The sequence below is a fragment of the Lacerta agilis genome, chromosome 12, assembly GCF_009819535.1.
Source record: "Lacerta agilis isolate rLacAgi1 chromosome 12, rLacAgi1.pri, whole genome shotgun sequence".
NCBI lineage: Eukaryota > Metazoa > Chordata > Lepidosauria > Squamata > Lacertidae > Lacerta > Lacerta agilis.
The window spans coordinates 7,205,207-7,222,044 of NC_046323.1; the positions used below are offsets into that span (position 1 = coordinate 7,205,207).

The window sequence follows — 16,838 nt, forward strand, 5'->3', positions numbered from 1 at the left end:
TCACGAGGCATTTTCATCCGAACAACTCACGCACCTTCAGATTTAGCCTGGCAAACTGCGGCGCGGTGTGAGTTTATGCTCCGGAATTATCGGCCGTTCCGTTCGCAGGCTTGGCCGGCGCCCGTGCGGAAACACATGTGAGGTGCTGGCTGCAGATCCTCAGCAACTGGAATCCCGTGTGTAGGTGGCCTAGACCTACACGCGGGAAGCTCCAGCAAAGAATCCTCGCAGCAGTGGGGATTGTGCTACAGTCAGCCGCTGCTTAGAGGAATGGAGGATTATAAAAGTAATGAACAGTGTTTTGTGGCTGAATCCAGTCTTCCTCATTCAGCTCTGACTATACTGTGGACTTTGAAAAACCTGCAGTGACTATTTCACACGTGGACATTGCTTGAGCATTATAGTGACTGTGTGCATTCATGCTTCCAGCTCTGTGCATTGCTATGAAAAAGCTGTTGAGCAATTAATGAAATTAAAAAGCAGAACCACGTGACCTTGCTCTTCTTTCTGTATGTGACTGGTAGGCCCAATGGTTTGTTAAACCGGGCTCTGTTTTGTTTGTTTCAGATTGCATCACTGTTTGATTTGTAGTTGTTCAGGGAATAATGTGCTCTGGCATTTTATTGCCAGAGGTCCCCTGGTTTATGATTACAGTTGGGTGTATTGATGTGCCGCAATGAAGTAAAGCCCCTTCCGCCCTTAGAAAGGAGGGGGGGTTGCAGTGCATCACGAGCCCGCCACGTGCACAGGGGATGCCTGCATCCCCTGCCACTATTGGGCGAGCTCTGGGTGCGGTGCCCAGCCGGCTGGCCAATCGGTGCAGCCGGCTAGGGCGTGCCCACAGCACTTAAGTGGGCACGCAGCCAGAGCTCGCCCTCTTCCTCCTGGGCTCCCGAACTCTACAGCTTTACTGCTCTTCGGATCAAGTCTCGTCGCATCAGCATCGCGAGAGGAGAAGCGGCTGCCGCGGCTGGAGCTCCTTCGCCGGAATCGCGCTTGCCTCTCGGCACGCAGGGCTTACCTCTCTCGCTGAAATCACTCGCACTCTGAAATCACTACCCAAACGGCGTTTTTAAACGCCAGCTTTCCTTTCCAGGTCTTGCTTTGAGGCGCGTTGGGGGATCGATCGGAGGTGACCGCGAGCCGCCGCTTTGAGGGCCGGGGAACTCCCGCTTTCGGTTTCCTTCCCTGCCGATCACGGGACGCGTTGGTGGACCTGCGCACAGCGGTCGGCGCCTTGCCAGCAGCAGCGCTTCCGCTTTCGCTCCCGATCATCAGCTGTTCCCCCCCGCCTTCCTCCTAGCGCCTTACAGCTGATCGGAGCAGCATACCGCCGGGCTAGCCGCCTCTCGGCCGAGCACGCCTGTTTCGCCGCTCTAGGAAGCTGCTCCTCGCGGCACCGCGCGTTGCCGGCCGGCTTTGCCTCCGCAGTCAGCTGTTACCCCGCCTTCCTCCTAGCGCCTTACAGCTGATCGGAGCAGCATTCCGCCGGGCTAGCCGCCTCTCGGCCGAGCACGCCTGTTTCGCCGCTCTCGGAAGCTGCTCCTCGCGGCACCGCGCGTTACCCGCCGGCTTTGCCTCCCCAGTCAGGGATTCTGCTCCCCGCGCTGTGTGCCCAGCTAGTTAGCCGCCCTCGGAAACTGCTCCTCGCAGCACCGCTCGCCGCCCGCCTTTGACTCCGCGGCCACAGTGTGACGCCCCGCGCCGTGTTTCCTGCTGATTTGCCGCCCTCGGAAGCTGCTCTTCGCGGCCCCCCCCAAAAGGGTCCGGTTAGCTTTGCAGCGGGATCGCCACACCGGCTTCGTTAGCGCCGCGGGGTCCTCGGCCGTCCGCCCACGCTCCGCTTGGTGGCCACGTCCCTGGAACGCCAGGGACGGCTGGTAAAGTGTTGGGGTCTTTTCTACTTGTTTCCACTTGTTTTCCCCCCCGTTAAGGGAATTACTGTCTAGTAAAGGAGGTTGCTGGAGTGGAGGTTACTAGGGGACATTGGGTCACTGTTGTTTGCGTTCTAGCTGGCTTTTCCTTTGTAGTTGCAGACGCGCCGCCATTTTAAAAAGGCCACGTGGCAGCGGTGCAGCGGCCATTTTGAATCAGGCTTGTGGGGCGATCCTCTATAGCACGCTTTACTTTGCAGCCTTTTGTGCGCAGTAGCAGTTAGCACTACTGATTGTTTACGTGTGTCTTTGAGCAGGTTCCCTCAACCAGGTTTTATTGCTGCTGTTATTGTATAACTTCTTGCCCTTGATCCTTATTGGGGGTTTTTTGCCTGGTTACATCCCGCTGCATTGTTCTGACACCCCGCCATTTTGAGCAGGCCACGTGGCCACAGCGGCAGCCATATTGAGGGGACTTTGTGTGGGGCACTCTTCACACCTAGCGATCTTCCTCAGACTGGTTTCTCACCTTTATAACCCCCCCTTTCTATCAAACGTGGTTTGCATAGTTATTTCAATTTGTGACAGTTAAAAAAAAAAAAAAAAGGTTCTATTCGATCAGTGATTATTGGCTGTGCAGCTTAATCATACTTGTTGTTCCTAACTTAACTCGGGGCCTGATAGCAGTAAGTGGGGCTTGGTATATATATTGCTTTTACCATCGAGGCAAGCAATTTATTTAAAGCCAGTATATTTGCTTTTACCATCGGGCCAAGCAATTTATTTAAAGCCATTATTATATATTAATCCAATAACGATTTATCAAAGCCGGTGTTAGATAATAATAGAATAAATAAGAATAAGTTTAGCATCTTAAATTAGATAATTAAAGTTAAGTAATCAGACACATAGTTTTCTGCAAGTTAGCTTCCCATTGAGCAATACTAGTTATCTCAACACCAATAATAATAATTTTAATAGTAAATAGTAAATAAATAATAAATAAATAAAACATACAGACGCATAATAACTAGCAGAACCTAAATTTTGGAAGCAGGAGCAGAGCAATTGCAGTAAGTGCAATGGCACCAAACAAAAAGCAGCAGCAGTCGGCAAATGCATCTTCGGGTAATCAGAATACTGCGTCAGGTAAGCAGAAGGCCCCTTCAGGTAAGCAGAAGGCTGCTTCAGGTAAACAAAAGGCTGCTGCAGGGAAGCAGAAGGCTGCTTCATCACAGCCACAGGGTGGCGCGCTTGTCACTATCTCTCCACAGGTGCTTGAAAATTTATTGGCTGGTTTTAATAGCTTATACCAACAGATTAAGCCAAATGCCACCATACCAGTGCTACCCACTCAGAGCACACCAGACTGCATTCCGGATACAGCAGCGGATGACGAGGAGCGCCCCGGGACTTCTGCCTCTCTTTGTGGCACCTCAGATTCAGCCAGCACGCAATCTCAGGGAGTAACAACTCGGTCACAAGCCTCTGCAACTGTCTCTACATCTAATCAATCTAACTCGGTTGTAGTTCAGTCTTCCCCAGGTATTCCTAGCTGCTTTCGTGAAACCCAACCCAGTGAGACGGGCGCTCAGGAGGGGGTCCTGTCCGAAACATCTTCTGAAGAGGAGGAGCGGGAGCATGCTTCCACAACAGAGCCCCGCCAAGGTTCTTCAGCTTCAACAATCGCTACACATACTGGTCAAGTGGCATCCACAGCTGCTCCCATTCCGGGGGCCTCGGCAACGACCTCGGCAACGACCGCCCAGTCGGTACCTTCAACCTCAGCATCCAATCAGGAGGCAGCGACCTCTGCTCAGCAGGATCAAGGTCAGGATGGGAAGGGGAGGAAGAGATCTAAGAAGAGTGCTCACAAGAAGGCTAAAAAGTGTAAGCACTTAGAATCCGATGATGAGTCAGGTACGTCTTCCGATTCGGATAGCGACGCGTCCATGGAGGGCTATTGGGGGGAGGGAGAAGATCTGGTTGGCCTTCCTTTGTGGGCTCACGAAAGGAGGGCCAATTCGCATAGAAAAACTTTCAATGGCACTCTAGAGTGGAAGGGGGGGTCGTTAGTACCAGAAGTTAAAACTTCCACCTTCGTGTCATCCGACGTGATTCTGGGCAATCACTTAACCAGTAAAAAAAGGACAAAAATATTGAATGGTGATTATGTTGATATCTTCACCCTCCTTCCTCCAGTTAAGGTTACGGCAAAAGGGGAAAGGAAGCGGACCTACGGGAGGCGAAAGTACAGGGAGCCCAGGGTGGAGAGGACGTTTGAGAATTGGTTAGATGGGTTTCAGATATTCATGGGCGTGGTTGTGGCTGCTTACCCTAAGAGGGCTATGCACCTCCTAGCTTATTTGTCCCATATAAGGAAAGCGCGGGCTAAGGCGGGGGAAGCGGCAGCTCTAACTTACGACGAGGCATTTCGTAGGAATGCCTCACTCCTGGCTACCACGCGTTGGGACCTAGTCGACCAGAATTACTGGAATGAACATGTAGGTCCTTATATGGAAAAGAAACAGCCAGACCCCTATAAGTCAGCGAAACCAGAATATAAAAAGGAAACCCATCTTCAAGTATGCTGGGAGTATAACAAAGGGTGGTGCAAAAGACCCATATGCAAATTCGCTCATCAGTGCGACAGGTGCTGGGGCAATCACCCCTCCACCTCTTGCTTTAAAGGGAAACAGTCCTTTCGGGGGGGAAGGGGCGGCGGCCACGCAGGGACCAGAAGTGCTTCTGGACCATCCCAGGCTTCAGGTGCCAATCGCTAGTAACATCTCCCTAGACCTCGCCTTCTCCCCCATAAAACTCACCCCCTTAAAATCACTCCTCTTATATTATCCCAATAAAGAAGCAGCCAGGTATTTATGGGAAGGGTTTTCTCAAGGCTTTAGGATCCCAGTTGCACAGCCCCCAACCTCTCGGAACCCACCAAATCAAAAGTCTGTGAGGGAAATGCCCGACGTCGCGCTAAAGAAAATTAATAAAGAGATTTTAGCACATAGAATAGCTGGTCCATTCTACACCCCACCCATGCACGACTTACACATATCTCCCCTGGGCATAGTTCCAAAGAAAACTCCGGGAGAGTACCGCCTAATACACAATCTATCACACCCAAAGGGCCTCTCAGTCAACGATGGAATTCCCCATGAGTTGTGCTCAGTAAAGTATGCTTCTTTTGACCAAGCCATTAAGCTAATTCGCGGATTCGGAAAAGGGGCCTTGTTGGCAAAATGCGACATAGAGTCCGCCTTTCGCCTTTTACCGGTGCACCCTCAGGACTTCAAGTGGCTAGGCTTTAAGTTCAAAGAAGCATATTTTGTTGACAAAGCCATGCCAATGGGTTGTTCGGTATCCTGTTCAGCCTTCGAGGCCTTTAGCACCTTCTTGGAATGGGCTCTGCGCTACAGGACCGGTCTAGAGGGGGTCACTCATTACCTGGATGACTTTTTGTTCATGTCTAGCGCCAATAGTGGGGACTGCGCCTACCTTTTAAGAGCTTTCGCGTCACTATCTGAGGAATTGGGCGTCCCTTTAGCCAAAGAAAAGACCGAGGGCCCGGTCTCCACCATTACTTACCTAGGGATAGAGCTGGACACCATCGCCCAGACATCCCGATTGCCCCAAGAAAAACTTTCAGCCCTAACAAAGTTAATACAGGAAATCCTACCACTGAGGAAAGTCACCCTCAAGCAAATACAATCCCTATTAGGTCACTTGAATTTTGCCTGCAGAGTGGTTTCCCCAGGGCGCCCCTTTTGCGCAAGACTGGCCAGGCTATCCGCCGGCCTCAAAAAACCCCATCACAGGGTACGCCTTAATAAAGGGGTGAAGGCTGATCTCCAAAACTGGTTGCAATTCCTAGATGGTTTTAATGGGGTTTCCCTGTGGCAAGACACAATCAGGCTACGGTCCGACTTCCAAGTACAATCTGACGCGGCTGGTTCTTTGGGGTTCGGGGTTTACTTCCGAGGGAGATGGTGCGCCCAACCCTGGCCATCGCAATGGAAGGGCAAACCGATCACACGCGATCTCACTTTCCTGGAGTTTTTCCCAATTGTAGTGGCAGTTCATCTGTGGGCCAGTGAACTTAAGGACCACCAAGTATGCTTCTGGACCGACAACCAGGCTGTTGTGGGTGTTCTCTCTAGGCAATCGTCACGCTCTCCTAGGGTTTCAGCGCTGCTGCGCTCCTTTGTTCTTACCTGCCTGAAATTAAACATCCGATTCTGCGCCAGGTTTATCCCAGGGTTAAATAACGATATCGCGGACGCTTTATCTCGTTTGCAGATGGACCGCTTCCGCTTATTGGCACCGGAGGCGCAGCAATTACCGGAACCTTTCCCGGAATACCTCTGGAGCCTTGGGAGTGTGACGTCCTCCAGGGAGTATCGGCTTCAGTCGCCCCCTCCACGCTAAAGTCATATAAAAAAGCATGGGCTGATTTTATTAATTTCCGAGTCAAGGCGTCAGGCATAGGCCCTGTCGCACCCCCAAACAAGCGGAAGTTTTGCAATACCTTTCGCACTTGTGGAGGTCGGGTCGAGCCGCCAGAACTCTAAATATCCAATCGGCGGCTATTTCATTCTTTAGTAAAACACTTTTCTCTATTGACCCTTGCGCCGATTTTGTGGTAAGGAAGGCTCTTGAAGGCTGGCGCAGGCTGCAGCCATCAAAGTTAGACGACAGGCAGCCCATCACATTCGATATATTGGCAAAAATACATTCACAGTTAAGGAAAATTTGCTGGTCAAAATTTGAGGCTCGGTTATTCTCTGCGGCCTATTCCATTGCCTTCTTCGGAGCTCTCAGAATTGGCGAGGTTGTGTGGGAGGACCAAACTAATCGGGGTATCAGGCTTGAGGACCTGAGAATAACTCCTTCCGAAATTTTGATCTTAATTCGGCATTCAAAAACGGATCAGAAGGGGTCCGGAGCCTGGATGCGCCTACAAGCCACGGGTCTAAAGGGCCCGTGCCCAGTGAAGGACACCCGCCGCTTCCTGCAGCTCAGACCACCTTCTCCGGGCCCACTTCTTATACATCACGATGGTACATCACTAACGCGCCTGCAGTTTACAAGGGTGATGCGCAAGGCAGTCGCAGCCTGTGGTCTTCCCCCAGCAAAGTTTGCAGCACACTCCTTTCGTATCGGTGCAGCTACGACAGCCATGCACATGGGTTTATCAGTGGAGAGGATAAAAGACTTGGGTCGTTGGAAGTCTAAAGCATACAAGGGTTATTTACGTAACACCAAGTGACCCTCTACCCACTCATTCAACGCACGAGCTCAGCCTACCCCATATTCACTTGCTAAAGCAGTTTTCTCAGTACCTCTCTTGTCATGAAGTAACAGCAATATCCTGAGGGCAAATGTTCTCTTTGCAATAGAGCTGCCTACCTTTCCCTTCATATCATAAAAGTTTAAACAGGCCGAAAAGCAAAACAAAACTAATGGTTCTCCATCCTCAACATTTTTGGAATTGAGATAGATAGCTCCTGTTCTTTTGGTGTATTTATGGGAGAATGAGTCACACTTTCAGTCTTCTACTAAATTGAAGCAAAAGTGTAATTTAACTTTCAGATGGAAATAATGTTTTTACATTGATGGAGGTTTCATTTTTTTTTAAAAAAAGAAGCCCACATAAGGAGTGGGCTACCATTTGAAAAAAAGTTTCACCTGCAAGGAAGTGATTGTGGAGGATCCTCTTTGACATTGTTTTTTTTTGCAAAAGATCAAATTTAATTGCTTCAAGTGTATCTACCCTTCCTGTTTGTGTGCAGCTTCGCAATGGTTGTGGAACCACTTAAAGCTATAATAAAACAATTTCCGGAAAAATCACACTCACATTTTGAGTTGCATTTTGTTAAGCCATGGCTCGCCAACATGCTCCCGATGTTATTGGATTACTCCTCCCGTCATTCCTGACCATTGGCCCTGTTTCTTGGTGGTGATGGGAGTTAGTATCCTGCAACCTCTGAGGACATCATGCGTGGTACCCCCTGTGCTTTTTAATTATTTTTTTAATTAGCTACAAAGGTTTCTTGCATTCCATATAAATTGGAAAGCAAAACAGAGGGCGGCGGGGGGGGGGAATAAACTCAGGATTGCCAGATAGATTTTTCTGACCTTCACTTCAAAGAGAAACTTTCCAGATTAATGAATTTCAAGGTGGAGATGTGGTTCAGTGGTGACAGCTAGTGGTATTAATTTCATGGTTGACTAGGTAGGTAGCAAAGGATGGGCAGAATCCTATGCACACATACTCAGGAGTAAGCCCCACTGGATTCAATGTGGCTTACTTCGGAACAATGGCATGTAGAATTGCAATGTAAATAAAAAAAAAATTCTAAGCATTCCAGACTGCCCATTCTGCTTTAGCGTGTTCTCCTTCATGGAGAGCACGGGTTGCGGTGGGGGCCAGCAAACCACCCCTCCAGAGTTGGGTGGATGATAGATGGTCGCGGCTACAATTGAGCCCTTGGTGTTGTTGGGGAGAAACTCATGTTGCAATTTGTTGATGGACAGACTGAGGGTTTAAAAGCTTTGGCACGCCCTGCCTTATTCCTCTTTGCTGCGTGCAATGGATCACCCGCCCTCCCCCCCACTTTTAATAGGCCTTTGCCCCCTCACTTCCATATTCACTGCAGATGCCTTTCCTAATTCCCCTTTTCTATACACAAGGCAGTGAGAGATTTCACTTTCTTGGGTTCCATGATCACTGCAGATGGTGACAGCAGTCACGAAATTAGAAGACGCCTGGTTCTTGGGAGAAAAGCAATGACAAACCTAGACAGCATCTTAAAAAGCAAAGACATCACCTTGCCGCCAAAGGTCCGTATAGTTAAAGCTATGGTTTTCCCAGTAGTAATGTACGGAAGTGAGAGCTGGACCATCAAGAAGGCTGATCGCCGAAGAATTGATGCTTTTGAATTATGGTGCTGGAGGAGACTCTTGAGAGTCCCATGGACTGCAAGAAGATCAAACCTATCCATTCTCAAAGAAATCAGCCCTGAGTGCTCACTAGAAGGACAGATCCTGAAGTTGAGGCTCCAGTACTTTGGCCACCTCATGAGAAGAGAAGACTCCCTAGAAAAGACCCTGATGTTGGGAAAGATGGAGGGCACAAGGAGAAGGGGACGACAGAGGATGAGATGGTTGGACAGTGTTCTCGAAGCTACTAACATGAGTTTGGCCAAACTGCGAGAGGCAGTGAAGGATAGGCGTGCCTGGCGTGCTCTGGTCCATGGGGTCACGAAGAGTCGGACACGACTGAACGACTGAACAACAACAACTATACACAAGCATGCATATGGAGTCTGGGTTTCATTCTGGGGTTTTTTTGGGGGGGGAATCCTCCCACTAAACATTTTTAGGCACTGCTGCAAATCTCTGTTTTTTCGCAAGCATGCAGAAGCGTTCCCTCTTGTGTGTGGGTGGAAGTGTTTTGGCTGCAAAGACATCAGCATGCCTTGTCCGAGTTTGGGGCTAGAGGGGGCAATGGGTGGGGGCAGCCCATGATGTTTTGCTGCCAGAGGAAAAGGACAAAATGGTGCCCCTCCTCATTCCGCAGACAGAGGCCAACTGGATTGTCAGCTGGAGCTTCCTTCAACGCTGGAGATGGGATCTTTTCCTCTTCTGCCCTTGAAGAAGCAGGCTAGTTTTAGGGTGTCCAGCACAGACCATGCGGCATAAGAAGCTCTGTCCTCCAACAAAAATGAATGGCTGGGTGTGTGTGGAAAAAATAGCCAGAAAACTGCTGCTGCCGCCATTGAGAACCAGTGCGGTGTAGTGGTTAAGAGCAGCAGACTCACAATCTGGTGAACCGGGTTTGCGTCCCCGCTCCTCCACATGCAGCTGCTGGGTGACCTTGGGCTAGTCACACTTCTCTGAAGTCTCTCAGCCTCACTGACCTCACAGACCTCTACTACCTGAGGTGGTGGCCTCACTCTGCCTAATGATAGAGATGGTTCTGCCAATAGCTGTTAGTAGATATTATCTATGAATTTTAGCAGCATCAGGTGGAGTAAGCAATGCTCACCTGACCTCTGGTTGTGTGTGCCACTGTTGCATACTGAGACAGAGCGAGGGAGGGGAGAGAGAGTGACAAATTCGGCTCAGTATGAACACACCAGCAGAACCAGTATGCAGCGGCAAAGTGGGCAACTGGAAGTTGGGAATTTGGCTAACACAGTCCTTGAGCCATCAAGGCTAATTGCCGTCACCAAAGCTTGTGGCAGTGAATTCCACAGTTAACTGTTATGTTGAGTTTGAAGTAGTACTTATTCTTGTCTGTCTTGTACTGTAACCTGGAGACAAACATAACGTGTGAAGAAGTCATAAGCCACTGCTTTCGCCTGGTTGTTATTTCCCGAAATCTGGAGCAAGAAATCCAAGCCAAGCTGTGGCAAACATTTTTGGAAGGACCCCACTAAACAGTGCAGCTGCTGTTGAGGTTGTGAAGTTAAGTGTCTTGTCGCTCAGTAGATCTGCTCAGCGACGCGGGTGGCGCTGTGGGGTAAACCACAGAGCCTAGGGCTTGCCGATCAGAAGGCCGGCGGTTCAAATCCCCGCGACGGGGCGAGCTCCCGTTGCTCAGTCCCTGCTCCTGCCAACCTAGCAGTTCGAAAGCACGTCAAATGCAAGTAGATAAATAGGTACCACTTTGGCGGGAAGGTAAACGGCGTTTCCGTGCACTGCTCTGGTTCTCCAGAAGTGGCTTTGTCATGCTGGCCACATGACCCAGAAGCTGTACGCCGGCTCCCTTGGCCAATAAAGCGAGATGTGCGCTGCAACCCCAGAGTTGTTCGTGACTGGACCTAATGATCAGGGGTCCCTTTACCTTTACCTTTATAAATTACTTCAAATGGAAGATTTCATGTTGTTAAGATCACTTTCCTACCAGTGTGACAAAATACAGCGTTTCAGATATTTTCCAGGCACATTCTTTATTGTTTCTCATCATTTGCATTTTATGTCAAGCATTCCATTTTATGTCACCAGGCAGAACTTTTTAATGGCTTCTGAAGTGTCAGTCTTCTTGTTTTCTTTCTAATAAAGCTATTTCCACCCATTTCTTCATGTGCTAATTTTCTATCTAATAAATGGAAAGGTAGCTTGCCCCATTTGTTGAGAAATCCAAAATAATACAGATGATGAGGAAATGGCTTGTCCCAATTAATGTCTTTTGAATCTATGGGTAGAAACATTTTCCCCCAGGTATTATCGGAATTGCATGTTCCTGTGGCCTAATGTTTGTGTCTTGTGTTAAGGTGGATTTGCACACCTACCTAATAGCTTTAGCAGGACAAGAGTGCCTGATTTGACCATACATGAATTCTCTTAGGTATATCTGTGCAACCAAAATATATCCGTTTCCATCTGTTAGTGAATACACCTTCTCCCAAAGAATTATGGGAGCAGTAGTTTCATGGGAGTACTGGGGGTTCTCTTAGAGACCGTATACCCCTCTCGTAGGCATAGGTTGGCATTTCCAGCCAGGGCTGGCATCAGCACTTGGCATCCCCAGTAAGCTGCTAGGGCCCTGGCACCTTGGCAAGGGCAGCTGTTGAGAAATTTTCCAGACCAGTGCTCCAAGGGATGGCAGGCAGGCCACCATGTCAATTTCCCATAGTGCACCTGTTGGCGTCTCCCTACTGGATGTTGTGAAACTTACAATGTCAGCCTCCAATTTTTCTTTTGAATATTGCTTGCTGCCTCTACTATTGAAGCCCACCATGGTTGCCCTGGTGGAAAAGAGGGAATTTTGTCAAGGGCATAATCCGTAAGATCAGGAGCTCAACCTGTTTCTGCCTTACCAGTTTAAAACTGCTCTGCTTGGTTTTTGAATTCAACCTCTATACATTAGCCAAAAGGCAATTTTCATTCGCACTCATTTGAATGAATCCCAACATTCAAATGAGATGCAGCTGTTTTCTCCTCATGGGCTGATGCACAGACATCTTAACCATTGAGAAAAAGCTGTATTTCTTTCATTAATTGCTTGGGGGGGGGGAGAGATCTTGCGGTGACTTTAGATGAAAAACCCAATTCAGTCTTGTTGCATGTAGAATATTGACAGTATATTTTGAATAGAAAATCACACCTTTGCCCAACAGTCTTATGGCCAAAATCCCTAAGTTCAGTTGCTCAGGTTCCAGAAAGATGCCCAGAGATTTGTTTTAGACTTAAGTGAAAGGCAATTTGGAGAAACCTTGAGAAAGGGGCAGATTTAAAATTAACCCAAAAGCTTTAAAGCAAATTCCATAGCTTTGAACTAAATCCTTCAGCTAAAATGTAGGGATATATATATATATATATATATATATATATATATATATATATATATATATATATAATTATTTTTACACTATACTACTACAATACAACATTAAATCAAACATTTTCATACATTTTCCATTTGGTTTACAAAGCCGTGACTTCCCTCAATCCCTCCACATGGCTTTTGGAATTATATCTTGATATTATATCTCTTTAATCAACCATTGCTTACATTATCATAAAATTCCTTAAAATGTAGGGATATATTTATACTCTGCAGCAAACCCGGTTTTCAGAATGTTCCCTGTGTTTTATAATGAAACACTATACCTGTAGCTTAATATTGTCTTGATTAATGATGGTCTGCTCATTCATCACACTTGCCCGCACGGAGGTAATGATGCTCAGTTTTTCCTGAATTTTGAGCTGCTGCTAGTGGAACAGAGGTCAGTTGCTGGAGCCTCTTGCTTCATGGTTCACTTTGCATTCGTAGAACCCTGTGGACATAATTTAGGCTGCTTGTTTTGGCCAGGAAAGCCCCAAATCATTTGGATTTGGACATGGCTAATTCATTTGCTACTAGCATAGTGTGGTATCGCTATCCCTTTCCTGTGGCTCAGTATCGTGGAACTTTGCTACCATTTGGATGAGTGGCTCACATGTGTCACTAGGTTCAAGGCCATGGGGGCAGCAGCACCCCCCCAAAAAAAAATCTGGTCCATGGCTAATGGCATGAATGGTACTGTACAACCTCAGCAATCCCATGTCATTCAGTCATCCAAATGTTATTGGGACAGTGTGCATTTAACCACAGGGAAGAGACAACTGTATCACTTAAGAGAATGTATGTGCCAGAACAAAGATAGTCTGTTTGTGCATCATCACAGAACGAATTCAGATTATTGATTCAAGTTGTGCAGGACTTGCTCTAAAAATAGACACGGTATATTTTGTCTGGTTATGGGAATAGGCTATGCATTTGTAGATCTGGGATGCGGAAGATCATATCTGTTAATATGCCGCCTCTAACAGCCCTTTGATGATCTCTGATCTCTGAAACCCAATGTTTGAACTGCAGACCGGAATGCATCATCAAAAGGAAAGTGTCTTTTAGTAGATCCTGAAAATGACATCACTAAATGGGTGGCTGGCTTTGCTGCCTGTGAATCTAAAAACTGTTATGAATTACTGCAGGAAAAAATGGTTAGCTGTAAAGGGGAGGTTTTTTGTACTTGATTGCGTAAATGGTATTGATTTAACTTTTTTTAAATCTTGTATTATGGGAAGGATATCAATACATTTTAATATTACATACTTGGTTGTATTTAGATATTACGATCACTCATAACCCCGACTACAAAGAGGACTGAACCTGTTCTGCGTACCCAATCTTCCCTTCCGTTGATCGGGATTTTTTCTCCTGATGATAAGTTTCTGTTCCTCAGAGCTGGTTTTTGGTGCATGCTTCACACACTTAGTGCTTGTAGTACTTTTGTCATTACAGTGCCCATTCCCACCCCCCTTTCTGATTTTAAGAGCAGATTAGCATTTTTATTTTATTTTATTTAATAAATGGTGGTCTTTTCCAAGGAGGAGGAGCACTAGGTCTCAGCACTGAAAAATGTGCCGCAATTTATGAAACAATGACCTTGACAGAATGAAGTTTTCCTTTTGTGTGTTCAGACACAGAAATCTCCCCCCTAAATAAATTCACACTTGACTCAAATTTTAGTTTGGTTTTTGGCAAAATTTAGGCCACAACTTTATTGATTACAGAAAGTGAGTGGTTGCATAGGCTCTGGTTCGACTAGCTCCCTGCCATGCAGGTAGCGCTGACCCAGGGCACCAGCATAGGTCAGCCTAGGGTGAACACCTGAATAAGCGGAAAGCCGGGAACAGGCTATCTCCGGCACCCAAATGTCCTCCGGACTCAGGCATGGGCACAACCCCCTCTCAGGGTTGACCAAACCATTGAGTCCCTGGATTCCTTTAACGGAATACCCTTCACATAGGGATGGCGAGAGCGTTCTCCCATCCCTATCACCTAGACCAGAGCCTATTCGCAACCTTACAAGTTGTGACGATTTGCTACGCAGTAGGCGAAACCCAAATGGCAATAGCCAATCAGCCAAGTGGGGAAAATTCCTGCCATGCCCCTGTCTCAACGACAGACGACACACGACGGCATAACAAGGTCAAGCGCAAAAGCCCTAAAAGTAGGGAGAGGTGGGCAGGTGTCAACCCCTGAGAGGGGTTGTGCCCGTGCCTGAGTACAGGGGGGCATTTGGGCGGCGGAAATAGCCTGTTTCTGGCTTTCCGCCTATTCAGGTGTTTACCCTAGGCTGACCTATGCTGGAACCCTGGGTCAGTGCTACCTGCGGAGCAGGGAGCTAGTCAAACCAGAGCCTATGCAACCACTCACTTGCTGTGATCAATAAAGTTGTGGCCTAAATTCTGCCAAAAACCAAACCAGGAATTCGAGTCTTGTCTGAATTTATTTAAGGGGGAGGTTAAAGGTCTACACACACAAACTGATTGATCTGTGTGTGGCAACTTTCAGCGACTGCAGATGAAGCAAGTTTTCTCACCGGTCAGCTGTTCACCCCTTTGGTCAATACTTGTTTAGGAATGGTTATTTTTTTATTATTTGGGTAATTAGCTGTACTTGGCCACTACGTAGTTGATTTTACCCTTTTCTCTAAAAAGATACGTCTAGATCTAAAACAGTTTCACGCAGTGCCGCCGTCTTTCATCCACGATTGCTTGCTTGCTCGCTCGCATAGGCAGCCTGACTGCACTCAAGCAGATTCTCTTGGAGGTGCATTAGTGCGATTGCTTGACTCGGTTCCACTTTAATTGAAGCAGGCCTCCCTGCCCCCCCCTTTGGATTATCCTCTCCTTCTGTACTACTATAGTTTGGTGTGCTTTTGTGTATGAAGAGGGAAAGAGAGAGAGAGAGAGAGAGAGGGAGAGACGTTGGTCAGGCTTATGCTGACAGATGACTTTCCCTCAGTTGTCGGTTTCCTTGCCTGTCAGTAAAGTGGCTGGTAAGTGGAAGAACCCGAGAAGGGGAGGGCATTTGTGGGTGGGTGTGAGAGAGAAGGAGAGAGAGAGAGAGAGAGAGAAATTCAGCACTGGAAGGAATGAGGGCTGCCTTTCATAGCACAGAGGGGAGACGCAGAGTGAGTCCAGCGAATGGCAAGGCGGATAATTGGGAGCTGTACATCTGCCAGTTCTATAAGGCCTCCCATTCAGACAGCTTAATTGTCCGCAAGGCTTTCCCCCACCCCCTCTCCCTCGCCCCTGATAAAGATCCTTCAGCTGGTATTACTGATTGTATCCTTGGCTTATTGTGTAAAAATAAAAAATAAAAATCTGTGGGGTTGCGTTCAATCTGGAGATCAGCCTCTAATCCCTTTCCATCACTCCGAGGAACATGGCATGCCACCGCAGCTGCCCCCCGGAGCACACCTGAAATTTTTGCCCCTCGTGTGGAAGCCAGGGGTGTGTGTGGCGGAGGGGGGAGCATTTGGAGGCAGGGGGGGGGAAATGGTTGCTGCTCCTGGTCAGTGTTAACCAAAAAAGAAGAAAAAAGAAAATTGGAGCGTGTGCATGTTTTGGGGGACGCATCCATTCTCTCTGAGCTTTGACCAAAGTGAAAACGTAGAGCTATGGAGTCTCCGACGAAGGAAATTGAAGAATTTGAGAGCAACTCTTTGAAATACCTGCAACCGGAACAAATAGAGAAGATATGGCTTCGCCTCAGAGGACTGTAAGTAACACTTTTATCTTTTGTATTTCCCTGCTCTCTCTCTCTCTCTAGTTTTTTATGGCAATGATTTAGACATCTGTTCTCTTGCACATACTTTTTAGTCCAGTCCAAGGACAAACCACACCTGCTTACTGCATATCCACCAACTTCCAGCCACTTACAGGGGTTAAAAGAAACCCACGGTCTTTTCTCTGAATATGCTGAAATTGCACGTTACAGTGAAGAAATGCCATTTATGTAAGCACAAACGCAACAATGTTTTAATATGCAAGTGGGCATAAAAAAAAACAGCCACACCTCTGTCATATTAAAACCAAGCCTGTACCCAGTTCTGTTTACCTCTGTGTTTGTTTGTGCATTCCTCCCTCCCTCTCCCAAAAGCAGCTTGAACAAATGTGGAGGAACTTGGAAAACACAGTTGAAATTCACTTTTTAACGGCAGGAAACTCAAGTCTGTTTTTGTTAATGCTTGTGATTCAGCATGTTTATTTATTTGAACTTTTGGAATGGGCATGATTTTTGCCGTATTGGAGGTACAGCTATTCCTAGCAGCATGACAGAGGAAAGGTGAGGTATGCAAATAAACGTGTTATTCAATAGTCCCAGAAGGTTTGAAATGCATATATATGTATGTATCGGGATTTCTTGTTTCTAAGTGTGTGTGTGTGTGTTTGTGTGTGTGTGTGTGTGTGTGTGTGACAATGAAATTATTATTACAAACTTTAATTCTGCAACCCTAGACACACTTAGCTGTAAGTCCCACTGAACTCAGTAGGGGTTACCTCTGAGTTGGCATGCATGGGATTGTCCTGTAAATCTGTTTAATGGCAACAGAGTATTTGCTTTATTCCTTTTCTGATCAAGCCTACATAGAGTGTTAGCATGTTAAGCTGCAT

At 47.3% G+C, this 16,838-nt stretch overlaps 1 protein-coding gene across 2 annotated transcripts in view; it reads left to right on the top strand.

Annotated features, from left to right (window-relative positions):
- PDE1C (phosphodiesterase 1C) overlaps positions 1-16,838 on the top strand; it is a 244,296-nt gene that overhangs the window by 67,899 nt on the left and 159,559 nt on the right. The window contains exon 1 of one of the 2 annotated variants that reach the window (XM_033165413.1): positions 15,276-15,942. The exons of the other annotated variant lie outside the window; for it this stretch is intronic. Coding sequence (XP_033021304.1) covers positions 15,842-15,942 — 101 coding nt within the window. The 5' untranslated portion in view covers positions 15,276-15,841. Of the gene's footprint in view, positions 1-15,275; positions 15,943-16,838 lie in introns of those variants that run through there. 2 annotated transcript variants of the gene reach the window in all.